Source organism: Ceratotherium simum, chromosome X, assembly GCF_057802395.1.
Source record: "Ceratotherium simum simum isolate JZ-2026a chromosome X, ASM5780239v1, whole genome shotgun sequence".
Lineage (NCBI taxonomy): Eukaryota > Metazoa > Chordata > Mammalia > Perissodactyla > Rhinocerotidae > Ceratotherium > Ceratotherium simum.
This window is the reverse complement of record NC_141940.1, coordinates 60704788-60724426: the sequence shown is the minus strand read 5'-3', so window position 1 is coordinate 60724426 and position 19639 is coordinate 60704788. Positions and strand designations below refer to the sequence as shown.

Genomic DNA, 19639 nt, shown 5'->3' with positions numbered 1-19639 from the left:
TTCATCAAATGAATTAATGTCACTTTCTTTCTACCTCACTTTCAATTCCTCTCTAACTTGAAACACCCTGGCCTCTATATCTGCTTGAATTTTCTGTAATTATTGACTCTCAACCACTCCCTTCTTGAAACTCACTCCTCCCCTTTCTCTCTGTTATTCTTGCTTCCCTTGTTATTCTTCATTCTTCTCTTAAATGCTCAGGCTCCTCAGGTTGCATTCCTAGTCTTCTTTTCTCATTCTATATGCTCTCTCATTTTCATTCAACATACTGTACTGACTTCAGCTACCATTTATATGTCCTTATTATTTACATTTCCAGCTCCTATATTTCTCCAGAGCTATAGACCTTTCTTTCTAGTTATTTATTAGTTTATCTACCTTACACCCCATAGATATCCCCAGTGTCAATATGCCTAAAACTAAATAGTCTCTACCTCTCTGCCCTAATCTCTGTTTCTCAAACCTATTCTACCTTCTCTAATCCTTGTTCTCATTTAAGTCTTTATCATCACTTTCCTGGATTATTACAGTAGCCTTCTGGTTAATCTGCCTGCCATCACTCTTGCTTCCTGTCACTTCAGAATGTGTTCTATTTGCAAGTAACAGTAAACCAGGTAACATTAGCTTAAATAAATAAGAGTCTATTTAAAGTCTGGAATTAGGTTGTACAGGGTTGGTACAGTGGCTCATTGGTGCCATCAAGGACCTAGACTTTTTCTCTTTCCACTCTGCTCTTTAGCATGTTGATTTATCACCTCATAGTCACAAAATGGCTGCTGTACCTATGGGGAGCATATACACATTCAAAGCATGAAGAAGGGTTAGGGCAAACTGTGTACCAGATGCTTCTGACCTCTTTTTATCAGAAAAGTAAATGCTTTCTTAGAACCCCTCTCAAAAGACTTCTGTCTATATCTTGACCAGAACTTGTCATGTAGCCACACTTAGCGCAATGAGGATTGGCAAAACATAAAACATATTTTTTTCTATCATGAGGAAGGCAAGGGGTAAGGGACTTGGAATGGGTGTTGAGTTTGAGTTAACATACAGTGTCTGCTACCCTATTCTTCTAACCCATCTGTCATATTATTATGAAATAGTTGTCTAACAACTATTGTGGATAGTTGTCTTTCTGAAAACTTCAGTGGTTCGTCATTGCCTACAGAATCAAATCAAGACTCCTTAGTATGACATATAAGGCCCTTCATATATGATCCCAGCTCAACTTTAATCCTATCTTCTCTCTCCCCACCCACCCTGCTGCCAATGTATGTTATATTTTATCTGTAACATAGCACTTGCTTCTTGGACATGCTTTGTTCTTTTGTGTCTCTTTTTCTCTGCCTATGCTGGTGTCTCATCTTAGAATTTTTTTCTGTCTCATCCTGCTCTATATTCTAACTTCTTGTTCATTCTTCAAACCCAATTCCAGTGTCACCTTTCTCAGTTCTCCAAGGTAGGATTTAGATGCTCTCTCTATATTCCCTCACACTTGGTATTTATAGCTATCATAGCCCATACAATTTATTATAAAATTAAAACTAGTATTTTTTTCACAGACACGGCTCCTTGTGGGTATGACTGAATCATCTTTCTGTAGCTTTTATGCCCACAAAATACCTGGTACATAGTAGGAACTTATATGTTCTACCGTGCTGGTTGTAACACAGGATGTAAAAATAATTATAATTCTATCAAAGGGCTTATATTCTACTAGAAAGGATAGAAACATGTACAAATACAGTGTTATATGTAGTATCTGCCCTAAGATAGGTACAACCAAAGAGAAGTAGATGTTCAGAGATGGAATGTAGTTCTGGGATGATGTCAAGGAGGCAGTGGTACTTGAGCTGCTCAAGGTGGGGAAGCAGTTCATTTACTAGTTTTTCATAAGTAAGCTCTTCATAATTTAGCTTCAGTATTTTAAGTAAATTTTTTGTACCTCAGATCTGTTTATAATCAAACACACTCATTTTTCATCAAATCTAAGACACATTACTTACCGCTAAGAAAAAAGTACTGCCAGTTGGTCATTATAGTTATCCCAATGTCAGATATGTTAAGATGTGAAAATATAAGCATCTTAAATTTAGTGAGATGTGGTAGGCAAAAAATAAATATCCTAAAGCCAAGTATAAGTGATTTTTGAATTATCTACTCTTGAATCATCAGCTCTGCTACTAGCCATTAGTATATTATTTTGGATAATGGAGAGTTGACTGTATCTGCAAAATATGTTTCAAAGTAAAAGATCTGTTCAAACCAGAGTTTGGTCACTTGCTGTATTGTACAACACTCAAAGTCAAACTTTTGTTGGACTCAGGTGACATTCAAATGTGGGAGCCTGTGTTGTTGGGACAAGTTGTGATGAGTCATCTTTCACTGTTCCCCTGCCATGTCCATGAGTTCTTCTCTGTTAAACCTGAACAGATGCCAGCCCTCCTCAGAGGAAAGGTCTAAAGCCCCTCGACGAGTGTAGTAGTCAATAGAAGCCTGGTTCCAAATGACGACAAGAAAGTGCATGCAGTTACAGTGGCTTCTGATGGCTATCTGCTTAAAAACAGAGATTACTTTTACTTGAAAGTATAGTCTTCATTAACGCATTTATTTTATTGAAGGTCGACTATGTATAGGGCACTGTGTGTGTATAATACTTTCAAATAATAATACAATAGTTATCTCTTGGACTTCTCTAAAGCTGTAAAAAGAAAAAAGTCCTACTGCTGAATTTTAAAACCCTTTCTTTAAAAATCCAAAACTGAGGGGCTGGCCTAGTGGCGTAGTGGTTAAGTTCGCATGTTTTGCTTCGGTGGCCTGGGGTTCGCAGGTTTGGATCCCGGGCATGGGCCCATGCACTGCTTATCAAGCCATGCTGTGGCAGGCTTCCCACATATAGGGTCGAGGTAGATGGGCATGGATGTTAGCCCAGGGCCAATCTTCCTCAGCAAAAAGAGGAGGATTGGCAACGGATGTTAGCTCAGGGCTAATCTTCCTCACCAAAAAAAAAAAAAAAAAAAAAATCCAAAACTGATGTGCAAAGTCCACTCATTGGTTTTTCTATAAATCCAATTCACTGTTTTTTTCTTTGTTCTATAGAAAAAGTTTACCTAAAGTTCTCATATGTGTTTCCAAAATACAAAAGGATCTTGTTTTTATACTATTCTCATATTCATACTGTGGGCCTATTTTATGGATAAAATTGGCTTCTAATCTTCGTCTTGCTTACTTCTGCTTTATAGCAAATAAGTGTATAGTGTGGATGTGGATTATACAGAAATCAATTTTTAATTAAATGTAATTCAAATATAACCTATATGAGTGTCTGATTTGAAAATCCAGTTTAATTGGAATAAAAATATTAAGTACATTTTTAGGTTATATTCAGATGGTGAGATAAATCATCTAATTTATGCCCTATTAAATAATAATATTTGATGAAGAAAAGGATCACAAAAAGAATACATACCTGACTTAGCCTCTTCAACATTTCAGCCCCAATACCTAGACCTTTTAAATAGATAATGCAGAATGAAAAACTGTTTAAGTTGAAAAATTCCACTTAACAAGTTACTTGCTTTAGTTTAAAAGAAATAAAATATAAAACCCTGTATCTGGTGGTTATGTATTCTTAATAGCTTGTGTTGAAACTCAACTCGTGAATGTTTTTCATGTCTCTTTTTCCTAATTGAAATGTGGTTCCAAAGGTAGTAGAAAAGATTTTAGATTTATTTTAAAGATCACTGGAGAGGAACTGATTCCCTGTCACTATCATCACACAGTATACTTCTTAGTCTTTTCTAGACAAACCAACCCAAAATGTAAAAGCATTTTTTAAAGATACAAATATAGCTATGATAACTTGGCTTATTCGAGCCTTGATGGGAACTAATAAGAAAATCTTTTCCTAATATGATTGTGTCTTCACCATATGCAGAGTTAACTAGGACAGTGATTAGGATCATGAAATAGAAATGAGTTACACAAACTAAGTTAAACGCCATATTTATACTAAAGCCCTATCGCTCCTCCTTAAATTAAAATATACTATTTCCATTTTTAAAGTATAAGTAATACGATAAATGTAGCTTGACCTCGGTAAGCTTGTATGACATAAAAGTCTTCTAGGTAAAGTAACTTGCCAATCCAGGGGTCGTATGTAAAGTAGTACATGGCAAATCCAATGGTTACTTTGCCTAGGTAGAAGGAAGAGAAGGTACAAAGAGGTTAATGCTTTGAGTCTTAGAAAGTTCTTTCCTCCAAAATGGAACATCTTTGTTATTTTTTTTAACTACTAAAGTAGTAAAAGCTCACTGGGGAAAATGTCAAACAATACAGAAATGTGTAATGTAAAAGGTTTAAGTCTGTTATAATACAACCTTTAAGAGATAAGCCATCTTTTAACACTGTGGAATATATTCTTCCAAAATTATTTTCCTATGCATATACAAAACATAAGTACATACCACACATCTTCATTTTTAAAAAACAAAACTGAGTTTATGTACTTATACTCTCCTCCTCTGCTTAATAGTAATTATAATCTACTAAATTATACTTTGTTTTCAGGCTAGAGAAGGAAGATTAAATTAGAGGAGGAAGATTTATTTTACCTGATGGTTTTTGTTGACTCTGTACTTCTGCAATTAAGCAGTAGAAAAGGGGATTGTCCCCAAAGCCATCCCTGAGTAAATCTGAAATAGCAATTCACATACAATATTTTAGAAAGTTTACAGTAGAGAGAAGGAAGATGGTGGAGTGGGCAGCCCCAGGAATTCATCTCTTGACCTGTACAACTGTACTGGCAGAAACTGCCTAAAGTGAATAGTTTGGGAGCTGCATGTTCCAATTGAAATTGTGCTGATCCAGCCTTCGGCCTGACTCCCTTGGGAACAGGCTGTTTCATTGGAACTGTGTTGATCAACCTTCAGTCCGATTCCCTTTGGAACCAAACTGTTCCATTGGAGCTGCATGGATTCAACTTTTGGTCCACGCTACTGAAATCAAGACTATTCCTATTGGGACTGGGTAGCATTAAGCTTGCAGGTGGTTTGAGCTATTCAAGCTGTTGGAGTTGCAAGCTGTTTAAGCTGTTTAGGCTGTTTAAGAATTATTCCTTTGCTCTAGAGAAAAACTTCTAAGAAATGGGATCCCAGTTATCTAAATATTTTAAGGGTGCACCCCCTACAGGGACCCTGGCTAATTTTATGTTTAAAAACCGCCCTCATTCCTAATGCACATTTTTAACTGAATGGACCAACTTAACCAAAAGTAATTTAGAATACCAGTGGCCATTGTGGTGAACTTTTGAACTCCCTAACTTACTTTTCTTAAAACCGAATTGGACAACCATAGCTCTGTAATTTCCAAAACTAAATAGAATGCCTATTTTGATTGGTATTTTGAGGCTTCCAAACATTACCAGGAGTCTAAAATTGCCTCTTTGCAAAATAAAATTTTAAGATTAACTGAGGCAAACAAATGATTAAAGAAAGATAAAATAGCCTCTGAAGCCTCGTGTTCCTCTCCCCTGGCTCCTCATGCCCAGGCTCCGCCTCTGGCACCATATCCCTTCTTCCCTTCTATACCACCTACACTCCTCAATACCCTCAGTTCCCCTGTACTTACTCTCGCCGAACTTCCCCTTTTCCCTGAAGCTCTCCCCACTCCCTCTTCCTCTGAAACTATCAGAACCTGTCCCTTTAAAATTAAGCCTTCTGAGGATCCAAAGGCTAAACCCTTAATTTCTTATTCCCTGAAGTAAAGCTGAACTGCGAGCCACAGTCAAAGATTGTCCCACAGTAACTGAATATCCTCACAGCTTTGCTGAGGAATTTAATATAGTCCTTCAAACTTGCCAACCTGGGTTCTCTGACTTACATCAGCTAGTTCATACGCTTGTCAGTGAAGGCCGGGCTCAGCATTGGATGAAAACTGCTAATTGGGAAAATCCTGAAAGGTCTCTAGAATTACAACCAGGTGACAACCTGCTGAAATGTATGTATAATCAATCAGGCTCAGGCAATCACTAGATGACTACATTGGACACTCCTAAGGCTTTCCCAAAGCCTGTTGATTGGAACAAAATTCAGCCTTGTGCAAAAACCTGATGAGCCTGTTTATGACTATTAAAATCGACTTCAGATTGTTTTATTAAAAAAAAAACTGGTCTTCTTTCAGATGTTGGTTCCACCTGAGTAGCTTTTAATTCTACATTTATTAATGGGTTGAACTGGGATCTTTCCCTTCTAGTAAAAAGGATCAGGATGTAATGGGAATCTACGTCCACTCCAGATTCAGTTAATCTGGCAAACCAACTCTCTTGTACTCTAGATGAGTCACCTAAAAGAAAGACCGCTAAAATTCTTACTCTTCAACTCCAGTAAATGAAGGCCCCTAAACAAAACCAAAAAATCTCCTGACTTCTGCTATTATTGCCAACAGCCAGGACATTGGAAAAGAAATTGTTACAAATTTAAGCACTTCAAGTGCCTTCAGCCCTCTAACCAGCCTTTCCAATGTTCTCCAAATTCTCAATGATGGGGCTCCAAGGAAGTACAGGGGCTCTTCCCAATCCTCCCTCTTAATCGGCTCAGAGAAACATTTCTCCAGATTGGAGATGAATTTCTTTCTGTCCTAATTGACACAGGAGCTACACTTTCAGTGCTCAACCCCACTACTATAAAGCAGCCCCTGCCTTGGAGTACTAAAACAGTTCAAATAGTGGGAATTTCTAATAAACCTCAACAGGTTCCTGTCTCTGAATCTATTGCCTTTTGTTTAGGCCCTTTCAGAGACATACACCCTTTTCTCCTTATTTCCTCTGCCCCAATCCCCTATTAAACCAAGATTCTTGGAAAAGTATGCCAGAATTTCTTTCTCCCAAAAGGGGGAAATAAATAATTCTAGAATTTGACAGTAGTCATCAAAACAGCCAATCAACTGAATTAAATGACTCTCTGACATCTTTTATTTCCTCTGTCTCCAATGATACTAGCGCTGATTCTGGAAACACTGATCATTTGTTCCTGTTGAATCAGCTACCACCCTTCTTATGGGCAAAATCTCCAACTAATATTGGTAAAATTCACAGTGCACCTCCCATCAAGATTCGAATAGATCTTTCAAAACCTCTCCCCAGAATTAATCAATACCCTGTAAGTAAAGAAGCTCTTCAAGGTATAAAGCCCATGATAGAGGACTACAAGGCTCAAGGCCTCATTATCCCTTGTACTAGTCCCTGTAATACTCCTATTTTACCTGTGAGAAAACCCAAGGCCTGAAGATGGAGGTTTGTCCAGGACCTCCAAGCAATAAACAACATCGTTATACCTCAACACCCTGTTGTTCCTAACCCTCATACGCTACTCACATCCATTCCCACTGGAAGCAAATTCTTTATGGTAATTGATTTATGCAGTACATTCTTTAGCATTTCAGTTGATGAAGCTAGTCAATATCTTTTTGCCTTCACTTAGGAAGAAAAACAATTTCTTCAGGGTTTTACCGAGAGCCCTTCTTATTTCTCACAAATCCTGAAGGCTGATCTGGATGATATAAAGTTTCCTAGGGGTTCTACTTTGTTGCAATATGGGGATGATTTGCTTCTTTAGTCTCCCTCCCAACACTCCTCACAGGAAGACAACATCCATTTGCCTAAAGCTTTTAGCCTGAAAGGGACATAAGGTTGCCAAAGATAAATTGTTGTTTGCTCAAACCCAGGTTCGAAATTTAGGGCATCTTATATCAGAAGAAGGGCTACACTTAGATCCACACAGGCTTCATGGTGTCCTAAGTTTCCCAAAACCCAAAACTAAGTGCCAACTGCAAGGTTTTCTCGGGCTAGTTGGTTATTGCCGAAATCAGATACCAAATTTGTCTCTTATGACCAAACCTCTGCATGTATTATTAGAACAACAACCCCATCCAAATTTTATGGGAAGAACTGGCAGACATAGCCTTTAAAGCCTTAAAGGAGAATTTGATGAACCTACCTGCCCTTGGGCATCCCAATTATCAGATTCCCTTTTTCCTTTTTGTATATGAAAAGGAAAAGAATGACCTTGGGGTACTCGCCACAAAACACAGGGACTGCCATTCACCAAGAGGGTACTATAGCCAGCAACTGGACCCTGTGGCAAGGGGATACTCCCTTTGCCTTAGAGCCATTACTGCCAGTGCCCTTTGCTTAAGGCCACTGAGAAAAATCGTGGGATCCCCTTTAACAATTTTTGTACTTCATGCTATGGTAGCCCTCCTGAATTCTCATCACACTAAGCATTTTTCAGTCAGCCACCATACCTACCATGAAATCCTGTTGTTAGCTGCTTCTCACATAACTCTTTTATATAATAACCTTAACCCTGCTGCTCTTCTCCCCTCCGTTACCGACGAAGTCTCTTATGACTTTTTGACACTGATGGATCACGTCCTTTCTCCTCATGATGATCTGCAGGAAAATTCCTTTAGATAACACTGAGTGCTCATGGTTTACTGACGGTTCTTATTTAAAAGGTGACAATGGCAAATATTGTGCTGGGTATGCTATTGCAATTCCTTTTGATATTGTAAGGCAGCCCCTTTACCTATGGCTACTTCAGCCCAACAGGCTGAATTATACACTCTTACATGGGCTTGTACTTTAGCCAAGGGCAAAACTGCCAACATTTATATTGATAGTAGATATGCCTTCAGAGTAGTTCATGATTGTGGAATATTGTGGAAGCAATCTGGCTTCCTTTCTTCCAGCAGAAATATAATTAAAATGGCCCCTATATTTAGGAATTACTGGATGCTATACTTTTACCTGCCACTTTAGCTATTAAGATCCCAAGGCATTCTAAACCTGACTCTCTGGAAGCTAAAGGAAATCACCTTGCTGATATTTCCACAATGTATGCAGCCCTTAAAGGAGCCAACAACAGCCAAACCTCTCTCGTGGTCCAAAGGGATATTTCACCAAATGATAGCTTAGAAAAACTGGCTAGAGAAGCCCAACAATTACTTTCTGAGAAGGAAAAACAAGATTAGAAATTCAACACTTGTTGGTTTGATAAAAGGAGAAAGCTCTGGTTGGGACCATATAACAACTCAGTCCCATTAGAGACTCTAAAGTTTCCACTCCTAACCACTGTACATGCATTAAACCACTGGTCTACTGACAAAATGATGGCATTCATGAATCAATATTGGTGGGGAAATGAATATTAACAAGACCATAAAAAGTACCTCCCTCACTTGTCCACCTGTCCAAAATACAACCCAGAGAAGCCTGTTTGAACTGCTCCTGGACATTTTAAACTTCCTGATGAACCATTCAAGGTTTGGCAAATGGCTTTCATACCATTCCTCCATCTCATAGAGATAAATATGTTTTAGTCATGGTTTATATGTTTTCTCACTGGACTGAAGCCTTCCCTTGCAGACAGGCTACTACCTCTTCTGTGGCTAAAGTACTTGGAAAAGATTATCTCTACCTGGGGAATTCCTCTTGAACTTCATAGTGATCGAGGAACCCATTTTATTTGGTCAGGTACTTTGGCAAGTCTCCACTGTTTAGCTAGTTTTACACTTTCACTGTGCTTACCACCCTCAATCCTCTGGTTTAGTTGATCACACTAATGGCATTACTAAGACTCAATTGGCAAAATTTATAGAGACCCTGCAAATACCTTGGCCAAAAGCATTGCTGTTGGTCCTTCTAAATCTCAGATCCATCCCCTTTGGAACTCATAAACTCTCACCATTTGAGATAGTCACGGGACACCCAATGTACTTGGCTTCTGCCTCTTTGGACTCATGGCTGATAAAAAGAGATATACCCTAATATTGCAATGGCTGAATTGCTCCTATTAAAAATAACCATGTTTTGGTAGAGCAATCTTTTCACAGTGCACTCGAGGGAGACAAAGATGTTTAAGAATCACACTTTGCAACCTGGAGATTTTGGCTATTAGAAAAGACACCTCCAGAAGGACTCTCTTCAACCTCACTGGAAAGGCCCCTATCAGATACTATTAACCAACCCTTGTGCTGCAAAACTCAAGGGAATAGACTCTTGGATTCATGTGACACATTTAAGGAAGGCACCAAACCCTGACTGGACCTGCACACCATCTGGTGACTTAAAAGTAAAGATTTCCCAGAATTGAAGCAGACAACACCTGATGAGACAGCTTTCCCAAGATGTTCAGACCAGGCCTATTGGAAGGTTGTCTGCCAAATCTTTGATGATGATGTAAGTCTTTTTTTTTTTTTTTAATTTTTTGTTTATTGCAGTAACATTGGTTTATAACATTGTATAAATTTCAGGTGTACATCATTATACTTCTATTTCTGCATAGATTACATCATGTTCACCACCCAAATACTAATTACAACCCATCACCACACACGTGCTGAATTATCCCTTTCACCCTCCTCCCTCCCCCCTTCCCCTCTGGTAACCACCAATCCAATCTCTGTCTCTATGTGTTTGTTTATTGTTGTTGTTATCTACTACTTAATGAAGGAAATCATATGGTATTTGACCTTCTCCCTCTGACTTATTTCACTTTGCATAATACCCTCAATGTCCATCCATGTTGTCACAAATAGCTGGATTTCATCGTTTCTTATGGCTGAGTAGTATTCCATTGTGTATATATACCACACTCTTCAGGTGATCTCTAATGCCTATGATCTTGATAACATATGGACTTTAGAAAAGAAAAATGCCTGAGAGTTCTCCCTTCTGTGTGTCCTTATTACTCAATGTGGCGACAGTAGGTTTCTAATTCATGTACTTTTCCTCCAGTGTGGGACATGACACTCAGGAAATGTCCTTCTTGGCATCAAGGGACAAAAGGCTGCTAAAACAAAACAAAAAAAATGACTCTTGATCAGCTATGCTTTCAGAGAAAGATCTCAATAAAAAGGGGAAATGTGGGAATTAATAAACAGAAACCTTATTAAAATGGAGTCAGGAGGCCAAATGGGGAAGCTCTCATGCCCTATGTCAAGTGCAGAGCCAAACAGAAAGAAGAAAGACTTCTTCTTCACCAGCAAGAAGCTCAGTCAGTGAGAGACTGTCACAACTCAGCCAATGAAAAGCCACTACACTTTGAGCTACCAGATTCCTCCAATGGACTCTTTGTTCACACAATGTATAAAGATGTAATCTCTGACATCAATAACATAAAATGGGGGAATGGAAATGTACAGGAGAAGAGTTTTTGTATGCTATTGAAATTAAGCTGGTATAAATTCAAATTAAATTGTTATAACTAGGATGTTAAATGTGATCCCCATGATAACCACAAAGAAAATATCTATGAAATATACACATAAGGAAATGAGAAGAGAATCAAAGCATTTCACTACAAAAATAAACTAAACATAAAAGAAGGTAGCAGTGGAGGAAATGAAGAACAAAAAAGCTATATGGCATATAGAAAACAAACAGAAAAATGGCAGAAATCTGTCCTTATAATACTTTATATGTAAATAGATTAAATACTCTAAAAAAAGACAGAGATCAGCAGAATGGATTAAAAAAAACATGATCCAACTACATGCTATCTATAAGACACTCGCTTTAGATTAAAAAACACATAAAGGTTGATAGTGAAATGATGGGAAAAGATACTTCATGCATATAGTAACCAAAAGAGAGATGGGGTGGCTGTATTAATACCAGACAAAATAGACTTTCAGTCAAAAACTGTTACAAGAGACAAAGAAGGATATTATATAATTATAAAAGGGTCAATTCACCAGGAAGATAGAACATTTGTGCGCCAAACATCAGAGCTCCAAAATATATGAAGCAAATATTGACAGAATTAAGACAGAAAGAGACTGCTCTACAATAATAGTAGGAAACTTCAATACCTCAATTTCAATAATGTGTTAACCACCAGACAGAAGATAAATAAATTAATAGAGTATATGAATAACACTGCAGATCAATTGGACCTAACAGAAATATACAATACACTCCACCCAACAACATAATACACATTTTTTCTCAAGTGCACATGGAACTTTCTCTAGGATAGACCATATGTTAGGCCACAAAACAAGTCTTAATAAATTTTGAAAGACTGAAATCGTACAAAGTATCTTTTCCAATCACAATGAAGTGAACCTACAAATCAACAGCAGAAGGAAACTAGGAAATTCACAAATATGTGGAAATTAAACCATGCACTCTTAACCAATAAGTCAAAGAAGAAATCACAAGGAAAATTAGAAAACAGAGATGAATGAAAATGAAAGCACAACGTATGAAACTTATGGATGCAGTGAAAGCAGTGCTCAGAGAGAAACTTATAGCTTTAAATGCTTACACAAAAAAAAGAAGAAAAGATCTCAAAATAACCTAAACTTACACCTTAAGGAACTAGAAAAAGGAGCAAACTAAGCCCAAAGCTAGCAGCGGGAAGGTAATAAGAAAGATTAGAGCAGAAATAAACAAACTAGAGGATAGAAATACAAGAGAGAAAATCAATGAAACCAAAAGTTAGTTCTTTGAAAAGATCAACAAATTGACAGCCAGACTTACAAAGTTAAAAAAAAAAAAAAGAGAGAGAGAGAGAAGATTCCAGTAATTAAAATCAGAAATGAAACAGGACTACCACTGACCAAACAGAGATAAAAACGATTATAAGTAAATACTATGAATTGTACACCAACAAATTAGATAAACTAGAAGAAATGAACAAATTCCTTGAAACTGACAAATTACCTAAACTGATTCAAGAAGAAATAAAATCTGAGCAGACCCATAACAAGTAAAGAGTTTGAATCAGTAATTAAAAATCTCCCAAAAAAGAAGTCAGGGAGCACCAGAGGGTTTAACTGGTGAATTCTATCAAACATTGAAAGAAGAATTAACATCAACCCTTCTCAAAATCTTCCAAAAAAACCGAAGAGGAAGAAACATTTTCACAAGAAAAGAAAATTATATCCTTTATTAATAAAGATGCAAAAATTCTCAACAAAATATTAGCAAATCAAACCCAACAGCATATTAAAAGGATCATCCACCATGACCAAGTGTGATTTATCCAAGAATGAAAGGATGGTTCAACATAAGAAAATTAATCGGTATAATACATCATGTTAGCAGAACAAAGGGAAAAATAAAACACATGATCATCTCAATTGATGCAGAAAAGGCATTTAACAAAATGTAACACCTTTTCATGACAAAAACCCTTAGAAAACTCGGAACAGAAGGAAAGTTCTCAACATGGTAAAGGGTACTTACAAAAAAAAAGTTAACTTCATACTCAATGGTGAATGACTGTAAGCATTTCCCCTAAGATTAGGAACAAGACAAGGAGGCCCAATTTCATCACTGTTATTCAACATTGTACTGGAAGTTATAGCCACAGCTATTAGACAAGAAAAGGAAACAAAAGCCATCCAAATTAGAAAGGAAGAGGTAAAATGATCTGTATTCGCAGATGACATGATCCTATTGACAGAAAATCCCAAAGAATCCAAAAGAAAGCTACTAGAGCTAATAAATGCATTCAGCAAAGTTGCAGGCTACAAGATCAACAAACAAAAATCAGTTTTGTTTCTATACACCAGCAAAGAACAAACCAAAAAGTAAGTTAAGAAAGCAATTCAATTTACAATAGCCCCTAAAATAATTAAATACCTAGGAATAAATCTAACCAAGGAGGTGAAATACTTGCATACTGAAAACCATAAAACATTGCTGAAAGAAATTAAAGACCTAAATAAATTAAAAGACATTTCGTGTTAATAGATAAGAGTTAACATTGTTAAGATGTCAATACTACCCAAAGTGATCTAAAGATTCAATGTAGTCCCTATCAAAAGTCAAACATCCCTTTTCACAGAAATGGTAAAGTTGATCCTTAAATTTATTTGGAATTCCAACTTTAATCATCTCTTCTCTTAATGTTCATATTTTCTGCCTAAAAATTTCTAATTCATTGTAAAACACTAGCCTATCCTATTAATATTGCTGTCTACCAAAATGTAGTAAATATCTTGAAAATAGGTTAAGTCATTTTGCTTTTATCCGTTTCATCCTATCAAGCTACTACCAACATACTGGGCATTAAGTTATACTTTATTGACCAATTATAATTCTCCTTTACATTTTGAAAATTAGTTGGTCTATTGCAGCTGTAAAGATGTAAAAGCTCTGTCAATTTCATACTAAAAAATGGGGAAAATATAAAACAGTGGAGCGCCAACAAAGCTTATCAAACTTAGGTCCTGTACATATAGATACTATTAATGGCATCATCTTTGTGTACCAAGGATAGAAGCTTCCACATATCTAGGTACAAGTAGTACTGTGTGCATACATTATGTCATGTTTCTTTTTCTAGCTCTGAACATACCATAAAACATCTTACCCAATGCTGTTAACTTCACTGCATCTAGCATGTTTTCACAGGCAGCCAATTCCTGTCAAAGTAGAGAAAACTTTCAGTCTATGGTTTACTAAGAAATTCTTAAGATAATCATGAAGTTTTTATTGAGCATTTATTAACATATGATGTCCCGGGCAGTAATAAATGTGAGTCAGTCTTAACCCCAGTCATCTAGAAACTTGAAATCTAAAACAGTACATGCAACACTGGACTACATACAGAGAGAAGATTAACGATGTTGATACCTCACTCACATGGAGTTCAATTGTCCAGGTAACTAGCCTTGAATAAATACAACCAGAAATGAGGAAGTAAAGCCAAAAGGGTTTCTGAGCATTTAAGGTAGATGTCACAAAGTCCATGTAAAAAAAAAAAAAAGCTCATAGAAAGGTCTGTCATGTTTGCCTGTGAGGTGTTTTTCCCACTTAACTTTAGACTTTGTTTATTTGGCTTTCTACTATATCATTTTCTTACACATTCAAATTAATTCTTCATGATTTGGATCTCATGCTTGGAAAGGCATTCCCCACTTTCAGATTATAAAAACAATCACTCTTATTCTCTTCTTAATTTATTTTTATTAATTTTATTTTTTCCAGTTTTATTGAGATATAATTTGACATTGTATTAGTTAAAGGTGTACAACATAATGATTAGATATATGTATATATTGTGAAATGATTACCACAGTAAGTTTAGTTAACATCAATCATCTCACAAAGTTATAACTTTTTTTCTCGTCATGAAAATTTTAAGATCTACACTCAGCAACTTTCAAATATACAATATGGTATTGTTAACTATAGTCACTATGCTATACATTAATCACATCCCCAGAACTTATAACTGGAAGTTTTTACCTTTTGACCACCTTCACCCATTTCCCCCACCCCACCCCCCGCCACCTCGGGCAAACACCAATCTGTTTTAAGTTCTCAATCTTAATAATTGATTAACTTTATTTTTTTTTTTTGGTGTAAGAAGTGAGGTGGAATTCCATCTTTATCTTTTCCCCCCAATTGTTCCAACACCGTTTATCGAGTAACTCGTCTTTTATTAACTGATTTGAAATGTCCCATTTATCATATACTACATTCTCATACATACTTAAGAGAACTTCTGAACTCTCCATTGTGTTCCATTGATCTATCTCTGCATCTACGGTAATAGATTACCATAGTATTTTAAGTACTTACAGCTTTATAATATCTGGTAGGGATCATCTCCCCTCATTACTCTTCATTTTGGAATTTTTCTAGAAATACTCACATGTTTATTCTTCCATGTGAAAGTTTGGGGATTTTTACTGGAATTGCATTAAATTTATAATGGAAAAAAAACTTGTAAAATATATAAAGAAGATAGCAAGGGCCAGATTACGTAGAGTGTTGGTAAGAAATTTGGATTTTATTCTCAATACAACCAGAGCCCAATGGAGTTTTGAGCATTTGGGCTGCTGAGTAGAGCACCTCCCCTAAGACATTGTAAGCTCCTTGATGGCAGTGACTATAATTCAATAATCTTTGTATCCTTTATAGTACTTAGCACATGGTCTTCCTCTAATATGTACTCAGTGTTTGTACAATGAACAAAAATCAGATATTAGTAGTACACAGCACTTACCTGTGGATCACCAATGGTCCGAAAAACACACTTTGAGAATCACCATAATAAAAGGCTTTGAATGGCAAGTCTGGTAAACAAGAAGTTATGGTTGCCTAGCTATGAAATGACTAGATTCCCAAATAATGCTGTGGTGTGGTGATTAAGAATAGAATAAAACAGGTGCATACAGAGGATACTTGAAAGGATTTTAAAGGCAGGACAGTAAATAAAACCTGCAAAGTACTCAGCTAATGAATAAATTGCTATGATGGCAAACTCTCATAAATTTCTTTGAAAAAGAGAATGTTTTGCAAAGTTAGCAATAAACAGAAGTTGACAAATGGACATCTATGTATTAGAGAAGAACATAAAGCTCAAAGCTAATTAATCATTACATTCATGTCTATGATGCAGAGTAGGTAATTGAGCTTTTCTATTATTTTTCTACTGTGAATATTCATTAAAATTATTCCCAAGAAAGTTCTAGTGTCTATTCAGGTACATGAGGCAAATTCAGAAGTAAGCATGATCAGGAACTCCACAGATACAGGTTCACTCAAGTGGGAGGGTCTAGTGATGTAGTTTCCCCTCGGTGATAGCAACGGGCACTGTTTGGAAAGCTAAGGAAGGTAAGTTTTCCGAATAGAGAGATTCACTGTCATTCAATAATAAATTTATTAATTGCCAACTGAGTGTCAGATACTACGCTACCTTTAGAATTATTATTAACCTTTAAAATTATTTTTTACCTAGAAAAACGTGCTTCTGGAATAATTAACACGTTGGGCATAGTATTTTGATTGATGAGCTAATCATGCAGATTAATGCCAGTTAGAGAAATGATGGGGGAACTTGTAGGGTATAGAATACAATGAAAGGCATGGAAGGATAGATAATCCAATTCTTACAGATCTGTAATGGGGCCAAGTATCATTTCAACAGATGGATTTCACCAGATAACTTTTGTTATTTTATTTTGGCCATTAAAACACATTCTGTGATGAAAAGGAACAGAACTTGGCCTGAATAAATATATACATACTAGTAGATGGAAACATTTTCATTACAAAACTCTTTTATAAGGTTTCCTTATCTATAATCTGTGCCATGTTCCAACCACATATTTACTCCGTTAAAAATCTCGGCTACTGCTTTCATATGGGCTTTTCTATAGAATTGTTTCCACTGTGCATCACATAAATGATTGCCTTGAGTGCCACAGAACTCCAGCACAGGAACTATGGCTGTTAGTTTGTCCCCTTTACTGTACTAGAATTATTTCCACGAAAACCATTAAAAAGAACTTTTAAATCAGAAATTTTTAATCCAGCTCCTTGGACTCCTTGAGGCTGTTTGTGGTTGGACTTTAAAAGTCAAAGAACTGTATGGAAAACTTGTTGAGGATGAATATTGTTTTCTGGGCAGTCAATCATTAGCTTCTACATGTGGGTGTGGTCTTAAAAGCAACGAGACTCCCTACTCTAAAATCTTAGCCACTAATACCTGAAATTTTATCATAAATCATTTGTTTCAGTTAAGCATTTCTTTTCTCTAAGATCCTCTTTTAAAGTTAAAATTTCCCCAGGAGCGACAACACATTAAGCCCCTGAAATTTCCATGCATTGGTTCCCCTATGACTTTTTGAGCCACCTACTGTAAGTCAAGCAATTTATGTGTAATCATTTTATGTTAATGAATCATTACAACAGTCTTTTAGTACAGATCTCATAGTACAGTCTCATAGTACAGACAGTACTATGATCTTGATTTTAGATGTGGAAATTGAAGTGTAGAGAGGTTAAGTAACTTCCAGACAGCTGTGTACATGGGTCATAATTAGCAGAGCTAGGATTCAAACCCAGCCTATACCTCTCAGCCCTAAACTAATACCACAAACCTCCATGGAATAAGAAAAAAGCAGCTTACTTTAATTAGGCGCAGGATTTCTGGGCAGTCTCGAGCCTCCGCAGGTCTTACTCGGAAAGAGTTCATGCTTGGTTGCCTCGTGCCTGATTGGCTCCTGCCTGGTTGCCTCAAGCTTGATTGCCTCACGCCTGGTTGGCAAGGACCTGGTTGCAACATGCCTGCTGGGCTCCTGCTTCTTTGGCTTGTGCCTGATTGGCTTGGGCCTGGTTGACTCGTGCCTGATTGGCTCCAGCCTAGTTGCCTCAGGCTTAGTTGACTCATGCCTGATTGGCTCGTGCCTGGCTGACTTATGCTTGATTGGCTCAGGCCTGATTGCTTCATGCCTAGCTGACTTGTGCTGGATTGGCTCGAGTATGATTGCCTCATGCCTGGTTCACTCAGGCCTAATTGGCTTGGGCCTGGTTGCCTCGCATATGGTTGACTTGTGCTGGCTTGACTCGGGTACGGTTGCAGTTGACTCATGCCTGATTGGCTACTGCATGATTGGCTCATGACTGGTTGCCAAATGCCTGGTTGGCTCGGGACTAGTTGGTTCATACCTGGTTGCCTCATGCCGGATTGGCTCCTGCCCGGTTGTTTCATGCCCAGTTGGTTGGTGTCAGGTAGGCTTGTGCTTGGTTGATTCGTGTCCGGTTGGTTCATGTCCAGTTGGTTCATACCAAGTAAGCTCGTGCTGGGCTGGCTGGTGCCTGGTTGATTCATGTCTGGTAAGCTTGATTGGTTCATGCCTGATTGGTTCATGCCCAGTTGATTCGTGCCTGGTTGGCCTGAGGAGTAGACTTCAGACTGGTTGACTTGAGACTGGTTGGCCACGAGGATTGGTTGGCAGGTGCTGGGTTGGCAGACAACTGGTTGGCCAGTGACAAAGTATCTTGATGGAACAGGAGCCCTTAACTCTAGTGCTGTGATGGGAGGCTGTAGGATGTTTCCGGTTTTTCTCAACTTGATTCGTACTTCAAGATAGGCCTCTATCAAGATGAGAATGGGAAAAATAGAGGGCTACCTAAAGAAGATTATTGATGCCTCCAATTTGCTGGAGTTGACCTCACCAGCAATCACAGCAGTAGACTTGTCTGTGTTTCAGGTTTTCATCTGGCCTTTCCTCAGCAACAGGCCCCAAGGGAGGGGAAGAATAAAATGACTCTGGAGGAGTATTACCGTCTCACCCCCTTGCACAGTCACTGCGTCATAGTGATGAGGTCACAATGCCCGTATCTACGTGCCTACGTGCTCCCCCGTGTGGTGAAGGAGGGGCAACGCAGGGGCCCACCTCACCACCACTTTATTTCCTCCTCTCCAAGAGCTTAAGAAGATGAAGCAAGAAGCTGGAAGGAGTCTCAGGGCTTATGCTTGGCGCTCACCCTAAGAGTGCCTGCTGTTTTAACCAACCGATTCAAAGATACTTGCCCTAACCCTTTCTTCCCCATGCCCGAGTCCTGAAATAATTCACTTCCTATTTCTGTCCTAAATTCCACTTACTACCTCTTTTCTGTAGGCATAGAAACTAGAATTCTTAAAAGGGTTGTCCTAATGAGGTGCTCAAGTCCCTCATGCAGAAAATATTTCTTCACAAATAACTAAGAATAACTAGGGTTACTATTCATTGAGATCTTTTATGACTTAGGCTCCGTGGGAAGCACTTTACATTTTCTCACTTAATCCCATAGCAACCCTATAATCCCCAATTCTGAGGAAACCAGTTCAAAAGA

The 19639-nt window shown here is 37.6% G+C and overlaps 1 protein-coding gene across 1 annotated transcript; it reads right to left on the bottom strand.

The window, feature by feature from the left end:
* Window positions 1-1299: 1299 nt before the first annotated feature.
* Window positions 1300-18910, bottom strand: SATL1 (spermidine/spermine N1-acetyl transferase like 1). The gene is made up of 6 exons (XM_004436760.3): window positions 17931-18910; window positions 14382-14433; window positions 4611-4691; window positions 4092-4193; window positions 3467-3507; window positions 1300-2550 (listed from the first exon to the last, which is right to left on the bottom strand). The coding sequence occupies exons 1-6, from the start codon at window positions 18669-18671 to the stop codon at window positions 2380-2382; spliced, it is 1188 nt and encodes a 395-aa protein (XP_004436817.1). The 5' UTR covers window positions 18672-18910; the 3' UTR covers window positions 1300-2379.
* Between the last annotated feature and the right edge of the window lie 729 nt (window positions 18911-19639).

What these genes read in the sequence shown, in the direction of transcription:
- SATL1 (XM_004436760.3), bottom strand. Translation starts at nt 18,671, where the DNA reads ATGAACCAATCAGGCATGAACCAATCAAGCTTACCAGACATGAATCAA. An exon ending in TGTCATACAAGCTTACCGAG is followed by an intron (nt 3,508 to 4,091) that starts GTCAAGCTACAT and finishes TCTATTTAAAAG; the next exon opens with GTCTAGGTATTGGGGCTGAA. An exon ending in TGTTGAAGAGGCTAAGTCAG is followed by an intron (nt 2,551 to 3,466) that starts GTATGTATTCTT and finishes GTTTTTAAGCAG; the next exon opens with ATAGCCATCAGAAGCCACTG.